Below are 18,351 nucleotides of genomic sequence, written 5' to 3'. Positions count from 1 at the left end.
TAAAATGCATAGGCTAGCGTTCTGCTGAACTATATCAGCATGCAAAAAGAGAAGTATGTTGTCCTTTAGCATTTCCTAGGAGCCCACTGAGTGCCAGAGAAGAAGGGAAGAGATCCAAAGATGGGGTCTCTGTACTGGAAGACCTTCCAGTCTACTGGGAATCAGAGGAGTATGTGAATAAATATAATATGGGGTTACTTAAATACACTGTTACTTGTCAAATGCCATGGGGTTGGGGAGCACAGCCAGGGGAGGCACCACCTCCGTGTAGGGGAACCAGGGAAGTTTCACATACCATGTAAGATGTACCATCTCAAAGGAAAGCTTGGAATAGGGGCTTGAAGGAGCATCCTGGTTGCAGCTGGAGAATCCTGCAGGGAGTCTGTTGGTCCAGTGGTTGGATGACTTTACGACAGCCCACATCTGCCATGTTACAAGTCGAGATTGGCTCTTGGAATAATGAGAGTCTACCCGAGAGCGGTTGCTTCCCTAAAAAAATTCTAATTTCCGCTATTGTGAATATTCGTGCTTTGTCTTTGGAAAGGAAAACACAACCGGGTCACAATGAAGTTACGTTTTATCAGAATTGCATCATAGTAGATTCTGGAAGTACTCCTTCCTTTCCTCCTTGCCCAGTGGAGAAAAATAAATGACTAAAGAGCTCTTGGTTTTGCTTTAGATTTGACCTTGTTGTCTGCTTTGTTTGAAAAAAAAATTTGTGTAAGTGGGAAGAAATTCCACTCTTTCGCTGCTAATTTTACTATTTCCCCGCCTAATTGTCTTGGCCTCCTTTTTTATGGGTGTGCATTTTATTAAGCTGAGAATGTTTCCGTAGATGGTCAACTTCTTCATAACGCGAGTTTGTGTAATGAAAGTCACGGTTTTCATCATTGCCTCGTGGCATTTTAGAGTTGGAAGAAGTTCTGAAGTTCACCTGGTGCGATTTTTCGCCTAGCGCAGGATTTCTTTTTATTATGTCCTTTGCAAGAAAAAAAATAAGCAAATGCATAGCCCCTGCTTGAATATAAATGCAATTAAAGAGTTGAGAGTTCCTCAAGGCAGGTCATTCTGTTTCTTCTAGTTTTTGGAAATTCTCTAATTCTTAGAAAAGTCTTCTTATCATCTACTTTCTTAAGACTTACAATCAAACTAGTGCCATTTCTGCCCTCTGGAGATTAATTAAGTATAATTTTGTTCCTACCTGATGACCATTTATATATGTCAAGATGGATATGCTTTCTCTTCCTGTCCTCTTAACATTTATAGTTAAGGCTCAAGAAATAGCTCCAGGTTCTTCAATGTGACATTAATTTTCTGGACCTTCTTATTCTCGTCTAGAGCTATAGCAACTTGTAAATCGTTTAAGTGTCCATGTTTTGCATCAGCCTATCATTGTTTTATTTAACTTTGGAAAATGCAGGAGGATGGGCATTATTTTTACTGATTTCGGTTGCCCGAAATCAGGTCAGGTTGCCCACTTAAGGCAAATCGGACTTCCCAGCTCTTTAACGAACATCCATGGTCCAGGAGAACTCAGTTACATGGCATCAGGGCATGAGTTAGTTGCAGTTACATTTTTTTTCTAAATTCTAAATTTAAATTCATATCAGGTAAACATTTAAAAAAGCATTATCTAAGCATTTCTAGCCACCATGATTGGTTATAACCCGGCCTTGTTTTAGCTAAGGGTCAAGAATTGTGGGTTTAGGTTTGGACCTCTGTGGTTTTTCCTCTGCTTTCGCTCATAGGGACAAATCATGCTGACAGTTTTTCACAGTTTTTTTTTTTTTCCCCCAACTAAGCAAGATGCTCACAAAATTGAAATTTCCATCTCCCCGTAATGCCTTGGCTGAAAATTTAGGTCATCTGGGACAGCACATGAATCTTTTTTTAGGGCACTGTTCACTGTGGCATTTGTGCTGTGTACTGCACTCACCTAACCCAGACACCAGAGTCTGAGTCAAGAAACCCTTTTTCATCGTGTGTATCCTGGATGACTGATGGTGCACGGGATGTGAGGCTAGGGCTTAGGCCCGGGGAGTCATCCAGGTGAGCGTAATGGAAAATTGCTTTAAAGAGTCAGGTGACACAAGGTGTAACCAACTTCTGATTTGCAATGCTTGGGTTCTTTTGAATGTCATTTCTTTCTTCCCTGAAATACAGGATGAGGCATGACACGACTAAATCACAGACTGGTTGTTGCGTATTTTCTGTGTAACGTATGCTTTGTTTTTGTTTTTCTCAAAAGGCGTTTAAACAGAAATCACCTTCAGCTGTTTCCTGAGTTGCTGTTTCTTGGGACTTCGAAGCTGTACAGGCTGTAAGTAGACAGAAACGGTTATTGTTGCTTCGGGTAGTACCTTGTATTTTATTAAATGTATTTTGGATCTGTTTCCTTGTGCTCTCCTGGAATCTGTTCACCGGTAGATTAATGGATTAAGAGTGTGCCTCTCTTTTCTTTTCTTTTTTTTTTTTTTTTTTTGGTCTTATGGAAGTTTATGATTGGTTTTCCAGTGGTTTCAGTTGTATTTGGTCAGCATTTAGTGGTTTCTGTCTGTGTCCTTGTAATTGTATTATTCTCTCTTGGTTGTGCGGTGGTGAGGAGATTTACCTTACTTCTTTACGGAAACTTTTGATTAAGGTCTGGAGGGGAAAATTGCCACTGTGTTTCCTTTTCAGAGGAAGTTGGCAGTGTTTCCTTGTAAAGTTCGGGTTCTTAGTGTCAGCCTTCTTGACATTGTTTCTGTACTGGAGTAGTGTTTATTAGTCTGGAAATATTATTATAAGGTATTTAAAGAGGCCTGTAAATTTCCTCTTAAATGTTCCTTTTAAAACCAGAATTCCAAACTCTGCAACAGGAATGGCTGTAAAGGTCTCGTAACAACTCTGTCGTAGGGTGTTAAGGGAAGTACGTGTTTGGAAGGAGCGTCATGTAACTTTTAGGCAGAATCAGTCTTTCCTCCCTGGAATGCTTGTTCGCTGACCTAAGATGGGATGGCGAAAACACATTTTTGAAAGCTTTTAAAATTAGATTTTCAGCCATACAAACGATTCCGTGCAGATGGGAGGTAAGCTACAGAGCGTGGGAAGAATAAATAACCACGATCGGTGGCGTTCGTGGACGTTGCGCCCCAGCCTCCCCCACGGGCTCCGTTCGCGGGAAGGGGCGCCTGCAGCCTGGCTCCGTCGGGGCCTGTCGCTGTCACGGTTGTAGCAGGAGGAGGAGCGTCCTCTTGGCCCCGCAGCGGCCTGGCTCCTTGGGCCCCTGAGGCCTTGGCTGCGGAGGGTTGGCCCTGGGCCCCGGCGCCCTCCCCCAGCGCGGCCCAGGTCCCCGGGCAGGGCTTCCCCTCCCCGTGCTCCCCGCCGGTTACTCAGCTCAAGTCAAGCAAATTGAGAAGAAAACCAAACCTGAAGATTGACTTTTAAATAAGCGTTTCCGTAAGGACTGTTTTGACCAAGGAACTAGGAGATAGGCCATTAAAAAGCTTCCATGGATGATGAGAGACCCCTGACTCTGGGAAACAAACAAGGGGTGGTGGAAGGGGCGGAGGGTGGGGGTGACTGGGGGACGGGCACTGAGGGGGCACTTGGCGGGATGAGCACTGGGTGTTATTATGCTAAATGTTGGCAACTGAACTCCAATTAAAAAAACTAAAAAAAAAAAGATTCCATGTATGTATAGAAGTTGATACTTCTACTTAAATATTTCTGCTTAGCTTCCAAGACGGGCCACAGGGATGGTTTTCGTAGTCAGTCTACTTTCTGCTTTAAGTTGCTGTGATTGAGGAGACTGAAGCATTGGCTTCAAGGCTCCGGTACAGTGAAGGATACGAAACCATTGCTCTGCTAATAGTGTCCATATATGAGCAGTCCACCCCAATCTGGGACATTTTCGATTTTCTTTGTAGCCAGGAAAGTATAATTTAAATGAGGACTGTCCTCTACAATTAAAAGCATTAAGCTTTTAGACGGAAAAGTTCTTAAATTTTAAGAATTTAAAAAAATTTTAAGAAGGGAAAATTCACTTCTGCAGTCTCTGACGAACAAGAATATATGGTTTCTAGTCTAGAAGTAGTTGGATTACTTCTCTTGGAAGGCTTCAGGTGGTGTAATCCAGTACCGCATCCTCTATCGGCAAATTATATTGTTGAACATTTTTTTCCCCACTTTGACAATATCACGTAGCAGGCCAAGGGATGTTCTCTCATATTTTGTTATGATTGTCCAACTTTAGGGAGCTGCCGTGCGAAAAGAAACTGATAGCTTCAAGAGATGAATGAAAGAAACAGAACCTGTAAAACTCTCAGGCAGTGTTTCCTAGTTCATTAAAAGCATGTAAACACTGGGAAAATGGGCAGCTAGAAAATGCATTCAAAGTTGTGATGTCCCTGTCTGGCTCGCGGGACTTCCCCTGGGGAGTTCTGGGAGATAAGACTTTATTTCTTAGAAGTAGTTGCAAGAGGGACTTGAGTCCTTTGACGTCCCCGGAGTTAGGGGCTGATGGCGTAATGTTTAATATCGGTTGGGGCTTAACACGTGACATAAGTACTAAAGACACGTGGAAACAGTGGTGTAATTTTTTTTCTCCATCCTCAGGTCAGTGATCGTTTGAGTGGAGGCACCGTAGTCCCACCTGCGTTAGATTTAGTGAGTGGTTACCAGTGGTCTCCTTCTTGAGTAGATAAGTTATAAGCCACATGTTTTAAACTCTAAGCTACTTCTTTAGGACGATGATCGTTAAGTGGAATAAACAACCACCATCAAACGTCTTTCATGAGTAAAGCCTGTGAGCCTGCCCGCCCAGCCAGCGTGAGCTCCAAGAGGAAGGGTTCAAGTTCAGATTTTCATCATGTGATACAGGTGCCTCGCAGTTCACCCAAAACAAATGTTCTCACAGATGGGAGAATGTGCAGAAATCTGAAAACACAAATGTCCTTTAAAATGTTCACCGAAAAATGAATCTTTCACAAGAGGGATAAGTGACAGAACAAAGGATACAGGATTTCTGATACATAACAGAGAAAATATGTTGGGACAGGGAAGGTGTTTGACTCGTCGCTGCACCGACCAATTAAGCGATCCCTAATTGCCTGCCATATAATGTAGCAGAGGCATGCACATCTAGAATTCATGAAAGAAACAAATTCATAATTTATTTTCTCTTATCAGTTGTTGCATGATTCTCGTTACCATCTCTGTTTCTTTTTCTGACTTACCGCATTAGCTAATACTTTCCCCCTTATTTGATACTCTGTTTTAATCCTGGTCTACAACCACTGAAGACGTGCACTAGTTTATTGTGTGCTTCATCCTACTGGTGTTTCATTTTTTTATCACAGTGTACTTAGATTAAAAAGAGTCTGATGTACTGGACATTATGCAGATTTTCTTCTCACGTTTATAATGAATAATCACCATTTGACTCTTGGCTGAAAATGAGATGCCAGGTGAAGCAGCACACATGCTTTTTTTGGACTCTAAATGCAATATAAAAGAAAAAGAGGGTACACTGTATATGAATTATGATTCGACACGGTTGGTTGCTGCTAGCGGCCAAATATGCTTTTCCTTTGCTGTCTGCTCCAATTTCTCTTTGGACGGGTTCAGAGAGCACTACATGTTCAGGTCAAGATGTTTGCTCAGAAATAGTAGTACAGTTGCAGCTGTGTTTGTTGGAGCAGGAGACTAGTTTAAATAGCATTACCATTTATCCAGTCCATTAACAGAACTCTGTAAAATAATACCAACTCTGCATAAACGACAGGACAGTGTAATAAAATTACAAGCACTTGTTGACAGATGGAAAGTGTAAGTAAAGGGAAAGCAAAGGGCCAGAGGTTGGAGGTTAAAAGAGACAGCACGTGGTTTCCTTAACTTGCGCAGATACGCCATTCGCCCTGTTGCTCCTCCTCCAAAACCGATGCTGCATTTTTATTATCGACCTAAGAGTGGAGAAAATTATTTTTGGAACAATCTGGAGCTGGTCAACGGAGATTTTAGCGACTTTTTGAAATGGGCGACCGTGATTGTCTGAGATTTATGAGTGGCAATTATGTATATGAGTAGCATGTACAAATCTTCCTGATAAATGTAACCTTACAGGTGATTTACCAGTGAGTGATTCACACTTTTCAACTTGAGTTTGCAGCTACTAATCCGGGCTCATTAGAGAGGAATTTCGTTGGGACTACTGCGGTCAAGCTTTTGGTTATAAATATTTGTTTTGTGGTTTTCAGTTTATTTCTTTGAGTATTATTATATTTACCCAGACTTCTAACATAAGCTTAAGTATTGCAGAAACTCATTTTTCACTGGTGTGTACTGAAACAAAACAAAACTAACAAATGAAATTAAATGCATGAGTCCCAGTGATCCATTTTCTCTACTTCTTTGAATAAAAACCTTTGTATTTCTGGTTCACAAGTGGCATTTATTATTCCCCAGTGAGTTTTGGAGTCTCTGAATTATCTAGCATTATAAATAGTATTTTTAAGCTCAAGGGCTCTTTTTATGGCCTAGTGACTACTTACCTGAGACAAATAGATTTTGACCGCTTAATCCGATTGGTCAGGTCGCAGTTCATTGACTGTCAGATAGGATCGCGGATGCTTAACGTTGTTTTTAATAATAGTAGAACCTTTTTTTTTTTTTAGAAGAAAACAAATTTTTGTTTTATTATGGTAAAAATTCATTTGTGAAGTATAACAAATATACAGGGGAGCTGTCTTTATTTCCCTTCTGTCTTGCCCCGTAGAAGGAGCTTTAGTGTTTGTTTTTGGTTTTTAATAGTTACAAGACTAACATACATATCCTTGGGTTAAAAAAGTTGGGACAATCCAGAAAAATAGAAAAAGGGAAGTGGAGATTATTCATTATCCTGCCATCCAGACACAACCGTTAGTAAACTTGTCAGTTATTATTCACCGAGTTTTCTATGATTATGCATATACATGCTGACAAACATTTATTATGAAACCATGTTTTGTTTTGTTTTTTATTTTTATGTCCCCAGGGCCTAGTATGAGGCTTGACCTTTAGAAACCTCTCAGTAAGTGTTTGATGTATTGAATTAAATCTCCGTCGGGTTCAGGGTTTGTAACGTGAATGAGCAAACAGTAACCCTGGGAAGGCACTAGGAATAATAGAGAGCCAAATTAAATTTAAAGGGTAACTCGGCTAATTAAATGTTTAGTCCCCTCAGGTCTTCTAAACATTGGAGGGTCTGGGTAGACACGCGCAAAATAAAAATAACCCGTTTTTCGCTTCGGCAAAATATTCATTACCTCGCTATAATCCTACATTTCTATAAAACCGTGTGATTTCGTCTCGAGGAGGCCTGTATCCAGGGATAATCGCGGAGTACCAGGGCGGAGCTTGTGTCAGAATTCCTCGAGTTCTCCTCTGCCTGCCCTGGTTCGGGCGTGAGCGTGGGCGTGGGCGTGGGCTCGGGCAGGTGTCAGGTGCGGAGCTTCCTGCCGCCCTCCCCGTCCCCGGGCGGTGGCCCTGCCCAGTAAATCCGGGTGTGCAGGACGGCAGGTTGCAGTTGCCAGGGTTACCGTTGTCCGGCCAGACCCTCAGCTCCACGCGCCGAGCTGCCCCATCCGGGCGCTGCTCCCTTCCCGTCCCCTGCCGCTGCCAAGGCGCAGACGCTGGGGTGCACTCTCTGTACCGTTCACCCCGAGGCTCCCCCCCAGGCTCCGCGGGGCGACAGACTGACTTTGGAAACTGAGACCCTGGACGTACATGAGATAAAACTTAGAAACCCGCTAACCACCTGTGATGGAAACACCAAGGCCCGCTGTTGGGCCCGTGACCTCACTGTTACGGGGCCCGGGGGCTCTGCTCTTGCCCCTTGAAGGATGGAGCTTTAGGGGGAGCATTTAATCTGAAAGGATTACGATTGCACGAGCCAGTCTTGAGTGTGCAGACACAGCCTCGCCGCGCGGGTACCCGGGCTCCTTCAGAGTCGCCCTCGCCACTTGGCGTGCAGGAGGGAGGCGGCCGCCCGTAGCACTGACTTGTGATTCTGTTTTAAAATCCACACGTGCTCGGTGACCTCGAAGTCACCCATGTGACGGAGACGAACACCGTGCTTGGGAGGCTTCCGGGCCTCATGTCGATAGTTTTACTTCCGAGAGATCACAAGTAGAAGGGGGGCTGCTGAGGAACGGGTCCGAAGTGGTAGGCTCCTGCTAGGTGCCCAGCACCTGCCTTGCACCCGGCAGCAAGCCTTCCCGTCCACGTGGCCGACTTGTGCAAACGGTTGTGTCCCGGGCGTAAAGGTGTCTGCGACCACCAGCAGGCGCTCGCGGTGGGCCGGTTTGCAGTTGGAGAGGACCGTGACGGATGCTGGTATGTGGTGTCCGTGGGCCTCGGCCACCGCTAACGTCTGACCTGCGACATGTAAACTGAAACTTAGTTCCGCAACAGTGATTGCGTTTGCTGACACGTGAATTTAAGTCTATGGTTTTCATGTCAAAGAGATGTTTTTTTCAGTACACATCATCAAGGGAACATTTTAAAATTCGGTGATAAGTCCTAGAATTGCCACTGCAGTCTCAAGGATATAATTTGGTGACCGAAGTTGGCAAAAGTAATTCTAGGAATAAGGGCCCATCAGATTGTAGTTCTGTTAGCTAATTTTAATGTATTTATGTTATGTCTTAAGACACTGAAATCAACCAGTGTGTGGCATAAGAGAGAGGACGTAAAACACTGGTGTTTGAATATCTACTCAGATATTAGCAGCTCTGTTATTTTTGGGAATCCGGTGACGCCTGTGGAGTCAAGTTTCTGTATCTTTAAAATGGGAATGATCATGTTTTCCTCCTGAGGATGTTTCAAGATTCTATATTCAAAAGAACATTGCCAGCGTCCCAGGGTGATAGAAATTGTATGATTATTATCTTGTCCTTGCAAAGATGAAAATAATAGTCACACAGATGTCTTTGCAACTTGCCCACAGTCAGCAAATCTCCTTGTTCTGTTTCACCTCTGTCTTGCAATTATTGTCGATGTAGTAACACATGCAGAAGCACAGCCACATTAATTTTTTTACCACTACAAATTAACATAAAATGTGCACTTGCATTATCTTGTTTCTCCTTACTTGGCCACACAAGGTACATTAAGGCCAGAATGTTCTTAATGAGATCTCCTGCCCTCTCCCAGTTGATGATTCATGTAGTTTTAAAATTCCTGTATAGAGTGAATTAGCTGTAGAAAGAGAGACTGTGACTCAGAAACTGTGTTAGTGTACATATTTGGGTGGTTGTTTTAATGATGTTTTTTGGTAAATAAATGAAGGAAAAATAGGAGTTCGCCCGCAAAAACTGCCTACGCTCCTTAAACTACAGTTAAACTATTCTAAAAGTTATCAAGAAGATTTGCATATGTTCCTAAAGAACATTTTTATTGCTAATTAAAATTTCAATCTTTAAAACCATCTAAGATAATTAACCCATTGATCTTGTAATATGCAAATATGATGTGATCTGTGGAACAGTCTGTCATCTTTACATAAACTGCATATGTGATTGTAAGTGCATTTTTAGATTAAACATATGTCAGAATGCAGTGCAAATTGCAAATCGTTTAGCACTTTGGATTTAAACAATATTTGATAATGAAATAGATCTGAGCCAGAAGCTATTTTTGTTTCGTTTTGTTTTTATTGTAACTCCAATACTTTTCGCATGTACATAAGCTTTGCAGGCAGAGGCAATGTGGTGTGTCTCCTCTTTATTACCTGCTACCCATAACCCAGTTAATTGCTATCACTGAATTCTCAGTAGAAAGTTGAAAAATCATGATAAATATTTGGTTAATGCTGATGGATGTAAGAAACTTTGGGGCAAGAGTTTTTTTTTTTTTTTTCTTTTTCTTTTTCTTAAGAACGACATTCTAGAGAAGGAAGCAATGAAAAGTAAAAAGGCCTGTTGGTGGCAACACCCGTGGTGTAGTGTAGGACATGGCTGTGTGAAATGTTATTAAGAGAACATCTGCGCCTCTTGAAATCTCCCCCAAATGAATGTGTACAGCTAAGTATGGCAACTTGATTTAAGTGTTTAAAAAAAAAAAAAACTTAAAGAAAAGAGAAATAAATACGTCTGGAAACAGAATGGGAAAAGATAGCTTTGCCCCGTCATGATAGGTTTCTTCAACTAGTGAAAGATTAAAGCTTGGAGTATGTGAATAGCTGAGAACAGCACAGAGAAAGGTTGATTGCTTCCCCTCCAACAGTTCCAATTGATTGAAAAAAGCCTAATTTAAAGTTCTGTTTGTTCTATGTCTTAAACCATCAGAATTCTCTTTTAGGACCGGAGGAATGCTCTGGAGGAAAAAGAATCCAAGGATAAAAAGTCATTGCAAGCCAACAATTGTTCCTAATCCTCACAAAATGCTGGAGAAATTAAATTTATTCTTTATTGCTCAAAGTGTTACCTAGGTCACTGGGCGATGGGAAAATTGGACTGGAAGTCGAGTAGGCGCAAGCTTTGTTTTGTGTCTAGATGCTTAACCTTAGACACGACAAGGCATCTCAGAGTGTGGTGGGAACTTGGTTCAGAGCGTTAACACCAAGACTTTTATTACCCTGGATTTATAATAGGCTGTGCTGTCAGGAGATGAAAATGTTGTGTTTACATTGCAGTGTTAAATGATCATTTAATTAACACCTAAGGAAAAAAAAAAAAAAACTTGTGAAATTCTTAGCAGCTTTTATTGTTGGTTTCCTGGGAGGTTTTAATATCCAAGTTTCATTGAGATTTCTTTTTGTAAGTAGAGACACAAAAGACATTATAAACTTTTTAAGGAAGACAAACAGTTTAACCTTGACCCCTTTTTTTCTGAAATATTAATTTAAATCACATTTTAAATCTGGCGTGCCTATTTAAGAGGTTTCTAGACTAATATATTAAAATATGTCTTAATTAAACACTTTATTTTTGTGTCAACGTGTGTAATGTTTAAATATTTATTTAATTTACGGTCTACGCTTTCTACCGCAAAACATTTGAAATTGCCCATTAGTTTATCATAAGAAGTTCATGTTTAGCCTACTGATTATACATATTTTTACATCTTTTAAGCTACCACTGTAGTTATACTGTTTTAAGAATTGGGGTCAAAATATGTAGTCACAGGCAAGCAAATTATAGGGGGAAAGGTCCCTTGTTATTATATTATCATCATGATTATTTAATAGGTGGTAGCTATTATCATGATTTAAAAAACTTATATATATATATAGACAGGATGAAATATGAATTAATATGAAAATTCAGATGTGCTTCATTAATTATGAAAAGATTAGATGTTATCAAATTCCTTGATTTATTTTTCATCTTTGATTTACTTTTCATCTTTTAGCAGTTACCTAAAAGGAAGAGTTTGAAGCAAATTGATAACATTTGGAAAGTATGATATGTACTGCCAGAGACAGCTGCTCACTCACTGTGTTTTTTCTAAAAGTAATATTAGAATTTATATCTTAACTCCTTTCATTTTATCTGGATATGCAACTCCATATATTCAAAAATATGAAACTGTAAAAAATATTTACAGTTATTTGCTGTGAAAGTAAAATCTTTTTGTTTTTCCAGAAATAAATGTCCTGCTGTAGTTTTTCTAAGGACACTATTTTTATTCATACCGCAACCAAAAATGTTTATCCCTTTTTTAAAAGTTTAAACTCAAATGCCTCAGGATAAAACCTGCTTTCTGTATTATTCATGGTAAAAGAGTTCAAGAAGGATTGAATGTTATTAAAATCTCTTAATAGAAAGCCCTGCTTTGAACCAAGAATTATATTCTCATTCACAAAATACTGCTGAACTTAGTATGGGCACTTTCTACAATGTTAAATGTTCTCCTTCTATCAAATTTCAGCTTTTCTCCAAAACGTTCCTTTTTTTTTTTTTTTTTAAACCCACATTGATCTTTTTCTTTTTAAAGCTCCTTGTCTACCCAAAATCGAGTAACAGAAACCTCTAAGTAGGACTATTGCTTTGAGGCTTATTTCCTTCACATGAGGATCCATCTTTAGACTGAGATGGTTGCCAGACACAAAATGCTCAGCGGTTAAAAATTAGTGAAAGGGAGAGGTAACAAATTTTGTTTTTTTAACAGACTGGATAGCTAGATGTTCTAAATGATATAGTGCATTATACTAATAGCTATTCCAAGCCAACCAGGTTGTTGTGTGCTTGGGAAGTGGGGATCCTGAGAGGTAGAGAAACGTACACAGTTTGTGAATGTTCAAGATGCTTGAGGAATATAAATTTAGGGAAGGTATAGGAAATTCCACTAAACATAATTATGTTGCTTTTGTGCTAAAAAAAAAAAAAAAAGAAAAGAAAGGCTGTGATACGCTTTTTTTGTACTGAGAAAGTGAGTGTCAAGGTTTATACGTTAGTTATTTGGAATCGTCGACTAGTAAATAAAAAGAAAGATTCTGGGATTTATTGCAGGTAAAGTTTCTGAGTCTGTCTTAAAAAATAGAAATAACTACTCTAAATACAAACAATTATGCTTCAATGAATACATTTGATGGCTATTCAAAAGGAACTGTTGAATATAATGAGATGGGGAGATAGGATATCTAGAAATACTCTGCATCCTACTCCACAGGGATTAGGTGAGTTAAAATTAACTTCCCATTTGCATAGAACTCTCTTGCCTGCCTTTTAGGACCAATTATTAGTTAGTTCTGTATTACTTCTTCAGCTTTATCATTGCGATCACAGCATGCGCTACATCCCAGCTGTTGCCTCCCGGAAGTCCTCACACATTTGTGGCCTCCAGTCTCGCCGCCAGTTTATGGCAGCGTCGTTCACCTGTGGGTGTAGTAAGTCTCCCCTCCTTCGCGAGACCCTCTCAACTGTCTCAGTGCCTTATGGCCAGATGATCATTGATGATAAGGTAGTGGTTATGAGTACAGACCGTCGCGTGACTGTGTAGATGTGAATCACTTAATGTGTAGATTTCAGAATGTCATTCAGTTGCCTTCCCCGTGCCTCAGTTTCTCCTTGTGTAAAAAAAAAAAAAAAGAGGGAGGATAATGGAATTTACTTCCTGGAAGTGCTGTATGGGTCGATTATTCAGCAAACAAGGCTAGTTGGATGCTTGATACACGGTAAATGCTGTATTTTATGTTATTTTTATTTTTTTAACTTTTAAAACAACCGTTATTTCCTGAGCCGTATAACGTGCAGTATGCAGTAACGTATTCGTTAATCGTAACGTGTGTGTTAACCTTGCAAAGACTCCTGTCCCGTGTTTGTCTTTGTTTTACATATAGCATCTCGCCCAATGCAGGTTGCTTAATCAATACTTTCCAGCTGAATGTTTGATGGAAATTAAACCTGAAAATAATTAACAGTAGCTTGACCTTGGAATGAAATACATTGTGAAAAGAAGGCTGGATGGGAAAAGTCAGAAGACAGCCTAGCTAACACTCCTAGCTCTGTTGGTCGCCCCTGGCCGCAGATGCTGAGCCAGGGGCGCTTGATCTCTTTTTGAGGATGAGTTTCTTTGCTCATGAAAGTCTATAGTAAGTCAGATAAGAGGGTGAGCACGTGTGGTGTGTCCACCTCCTCTCCCCAGAACTTAGCACGGGCTTCCCCGTCTCTAGGGAATGCTCAAACATGATTGAGAGGAGGGAACGAGATCAAAATATATCACACTGTTCCAGCTCTTTTTCAGAAATGTATAGGGAACCCTTCACAGGACTTGCAGGAATCACAGGGGTGGAATTATTCATGGTAATAAACCAGGAATTAGATCATTATATTGTGGATTAGTGATTTTGGGATTGTTCTCTCCTATTAGCAATTAAAAAAAAATAAAGCCGGTTTCTTTTCTGGATAAATACAGCCTGCCTGTGTTTTGCATGGCTTTGGCATTAAATGTGAATTGTTTGAAGGTTTGGGTTTTAAAAAAAAAGGCGATTAAGGGAGATTTTATGGTGATGCATTATTAAGTGGTTATCCTGATACTTGGTAATCCCTCAGTATGAGGGAAGTGGCGTTACCATTGAAGTAGTTTCAGTAATCACCTGCCTTGCAAACGTCACTAATGGGAGCGTGAGGAGGTGAGCTAAAAAGTCAAACAAGGCAAATCCAAGGAGGAGAAATGGTGCTGGCTGATGCCGGGTATGCCCGTAGCTGTGTTATCAGCTGCTGATTGTAGCAGGTTTGAGAGTAGGCACCATCATTTTCTATCACTCTGCCCGGGAAATGCACTGTGCGCCCTGGACAATTAATTTCCCTGACCTTTCGGGGAGAGTAGAGCATACAGAACCTGAATACCCCGAAGGCAGCTGAAATCTGGAGTCTTTTTCCAAAAGGCGAGCTCACTTTTCTGAGTCGGTATGGGTCCCCCCCCCCCCCCGCCCTGCTGTCTTTAAGGGGAATGAATTCCACACCTAATTAATAGTTTCAAGGCAAGTTGTTAATCAGGTACTCCAAGTGACCACCCTGGATTCCTCTGTTCTTACCCAGGAACGTGATGGAATGGGAAAGCAACAGCGTTACATGTGATAAAAGGAAATACTTTTTTTCCTCTCCCCACCCACTGCGTAATCCCCTGGAATTCAGTTGACTCGGGAAATTGCTGCAGCAAATAGTGTGATGAAAAAAAGTGAAGTTGTGCGAACAAGAATAGCACTTGTGGTTCTAATAATTACTTTGAAAAATCATGACAGATATCAATTACCGTATTTTGGGGCAAGAGTCCTCACCTCAGGGTGTCTGGAAAGAATTTTTCCTCATTCTCCTCAGTCTTACAGGGAAGCCCAACTATGACTAACCTTATTTTTTTTTTTTTTGTCCTTTTCTGAGTTATCAGACGTCTTTCTGACATCCTAAGATGGGATGCTCAATGAAAATAAGATAAAGGCGTGAACGGAGTATGACAAAGAGGCAAAAAGAGGACTATAAATATAACGGGATGTTTTTTAAGTGGACAGTCTTATTCCCCTTCTTGTTCAGAAACTGTATATTCACTTCGAGAGAGCAGAGTGGCTTAAAACAACTAGAAAACCCAGATATTGGCTTAATATCATAGATTGAGCGCCCGAAACCATTACACGGTGGATAAATATGTCATTACCAAGTAAATGTCACCTCCAGGTCATGAGTGTGATAGCTATTGCAGGTGTGTAATTATATACTTATAAGAGGATTCAGGGTCAGATGCTTTGTAAGTATAGCTCTTTTATTTATTTATTTATTTGCTTTTATTATTTATTTATATGCATTTATTTGTTATTTATGCATTTATTTGTTTGGGACAGAGAGCGAGCACAAGGAGGGCCGGAAGCCGAGGGAGAAGCAGAGAGTCCGATGCGCCCCCGACCCCGGGATCATGACCTGAGCCCACGGCAGGTGCTTACCTGCCTGAGCCCCCAGGCACCCCTCTAAATATACTTCTTTTCCCCCATTTCTCAAGCATTTGTTACTTTAGTGCCTTGTACTTATTTCTATTCAGCTTGCCTTATGTGGAGTATATTTCAAAACAGGGATTCCTGGTGTGTGCTAGGATCCTCAGTGGGCCATCCAAGAGAAGACTTTGCTGTGGCTAATGTGTCGGGAAATAACGGAAGTCGTATCCCCGGTGGTGACTGCGGTGCACACGAGTGTGCTTGTCTCTGAGGCATCACACAATAAAGAAATCAGTTCAAAAAAAAAGAGAAAAAAAAAAAGAGAAATCGGTTCAACTTTTAAATCCCGCGTCTCGAAGTTGGTTGGCTCTGCAGGCCCCCCCTCCCCGTCTTTCCCCCGTGTGTACCACCCAATCCAAATAACAACAGCGATCTTTAGCTTTTCTGGAGAATGACTTCTTGCCAAAAGTAGTTTTTAGAAGTGTGTTATGTAGAACTTGTGGATGGTCGATGGACTTGGACTCAACGTAAAGGCTCATTGGTTTGGTATTTCCTTCCAAAACCTGTCTTTCCAGGACTCGGTGACAAGACAACTTCGATATGATGGGTTAAAGACATGAATAAAAGGGAAAAAATAAAGAATTAGTGATACTATAAATCTAAGACAAGTTTTTTACATGTATCTGATAGGATCTTCTGATCTGTACTGAAAATCATGGTCCCTTCTCGAAGTGTTGCTTTGACTGTCAGTTCTTAATTAAATATTGAGGTTCCCCCAAAAAAATCCCAGGGTATGGCTGAAACCGAACTACTTCAAAACCTGATATTAAATGAATTTAATAAAGTAATTGACTTTGCATCATATCTGGTATTTACAAACACGTTCGTCTCCTGGATTCTATTAAAAGCATAAAGCATCGTACATGCTGCAGTCTGCCAGAATTTGGAGCCCAGCTTCCGGGCTGCCTGGCTGTGTGGCTTGCAGGACATTTCTTGACCTCCCTGCCTCAACTCCCTCTTCTTCAAGATGAAGGTAATTAGAACAGCAACGTCAGAGAGTCCTGCACAGGATTAGAGGATGTGATGCACCTGCCACCCAGTTCAGCGGAGGTTAAATCTTCCATCATAGACCGAAGCTTCTTGAATAGGTTGAGGCCAAGTCACCAAACCTTTACCGCCACCGTCTGTTGAAGTCATGTGTCACTGCTTTAGGGTCTTAGCTGAGCCCCGCCGGCGCCCAGGACCACGGTGGAGGCCAGATACCGGAATGGGAGGCCAGGCCGCGCAGGCCCACGTTAGGATCCGCGCGATCTTTCCTCCTTCCTTTTCACCCGCTTCACGGGTTCTCCTTTTGGACAGCGCTCTCTGTCTCCCCAGCCCTGCTTCTGGAGCGTTCACATTGCACCTGCCTCGGCCGCTCCCCGGTCACAGCATCGCTTCGTCTCAAACAGGGCCTGCCGCTGTCCAGGGGTGCCACCACCCTGCCCGGCGAGCGGGGCCCCCTCCCTCACAGGGCTGTGGAAAGACCCAACATGAGCCACCTTCGCCCGCGCGGACATGGTCACTCACTTGCTCACACGAACAATTCACACGCCTCTACCTAGGAAATCAAAGGTATCGGACGACGTCCAGGACGTTGCAGAGATTGCTCAGGGTTTATCTGGGGAGTGTTAGTTGGTCAGCAGCGCCCCCTCCTTAGGCCGGACGCTCCTCGACGGCTTGGGCCGGTTCATCTCTTCACCCCGGAGCGGTTTGCGTGGATGCGGACACGCGATGGTCACCGAAGGCAGAGTGCGCACAGGACAGGGGGTCGCGGGGGACGCACGCACGCGAGCAGCCGAGGGCGCGTGAAGCTCTAGCCTCTGCAGAGCTTCGCCTTCGTGCGCCTTGCTGCTGTGTTTCAAGAGAGGGACAGCGAAGCTGCGCCATCAGACGCCTCTTGCACCTCGTGTCAGTGCGCGGTTCGCTCCCCTACGGGGCTGTGGGACCAGTCCTCGCCTCATGCAAAGTGTCCGTTCTGTTTAAGGAAGCGGGGCGGGGGGGGGGCAACAAGGTGGTGCTACGTCTTACTGTAGTTATCAGTTATTTCCTGCTATTTTTATTATTTTTTTTTTCTTTTTCAATCTTTATTTACTTATGATAGTCACAGAGAGAGAAAGAGGCAGAGACACAGGCAGAGGGAGAAGCGGGCTCCATGCACCGGGAGCCCGATGTGGGATTCGATCCCGGGTCTCCAGGATCGCGCCCTGGGCCAAAGGCGAGCGCCAAACCGCTGCGCCACCCAGGGATCCCTATCCTGCTATTTTTACACGTCTGTGTGCGGGTGCTGTTGTGTTTTATTTATTTATTATTTTTAAAAGATTTTATTTATTTGTTCATGAGAGACACAGAGAGAGAGAGAGAGAGAGGCAGAGACCCAGGCAGAGGGAGAAGCAGGCTCCCTGTGGAGCCTGATGCGGGACTCGATCCCGGGACCCCGGGGTCACGGCCTGGGCCGGAGGCGGCGCTAACCCGCTGAGCCCCCCAGGGATCCCCCCCATTGTGTTTTAAGCTGCAGATGAAACAAGATCACTGCGGAGTGCTACGAGATCACTAGGGAGTTGAAGCTGCGGAAAGGTTAGGAAGCAACCGAGGCAGCCGGCCTCGCGCCGTCGCTGGGCGCACGCCTGCAGCGCTGCCAACGGGCCCTGCCAGTCTAGAGCGTGTACTTCTGACAGTTTTATTAGACTTTTGTGTTTGGTCAGTGTATTAAACCCAGCGATTTATTCCTTTCCACTTAAATTGTCTCCCCTGTCCGAGGGGTGGAGAGGAATTCACGGCGCCTGCACATAAAAGGCCATTCTGTCCCCTTAGAGATCCAGCCCTCCGGGGACGGGCATCCTGACAGCCCGGCTGGGCAGCTGTGGGGGGCAGGGGGGGCGCCCTGGGGGTGGAGCACCGGGGTGGGGGGACTGCAGCCCTTGCTGATC

At 42.7% G+C, this 18,351-nt stretch overlaps 1 protein-coding gene across 6 annotated transcripts in view; it reads left to right on the top strand.

The window, feature by feature from the left end:
• SLIT2 (slit guidance ligand 2) overlaps positions 1-18,351 on the top strand; it is a 348,732-nt gene that overhangs the window by 12,416 nt on the left and 317,965 nt on the right. For all 6 annotated transcript variants that reach the window (XM_041751158.1, XM_041751156.1, XM_041751157.1 and 3 more), the window contains exon 4: positions 2,249-2,320. In XM_041751158.1, coding sequence (XP_041607092.1) covers positions 2,249-2,320 — 72 coding nt within the window. The remainder of the gene's footprint in view (positions 1-2,248; positions 2,321-18,351) is intronic.

The sequence above is a fragment of the Vulpes lagopus genome, chromosome 4 (genome assembly GCF_018345385.1).
Source record: "Vulpes lagopus strain Blue_001 chromosome 4, ASM1834538v1, whole genome shotgun sequence".
Taxonomy (NCBI): Eukaryota; Metazoa; Chordata; class Mammalia; order Carnivora; family Canidae; genus Vulpes; species Vulpes lagopus.
This window is presented reverse-complemented; position numbering and strand designations above follow the sequence as displayed.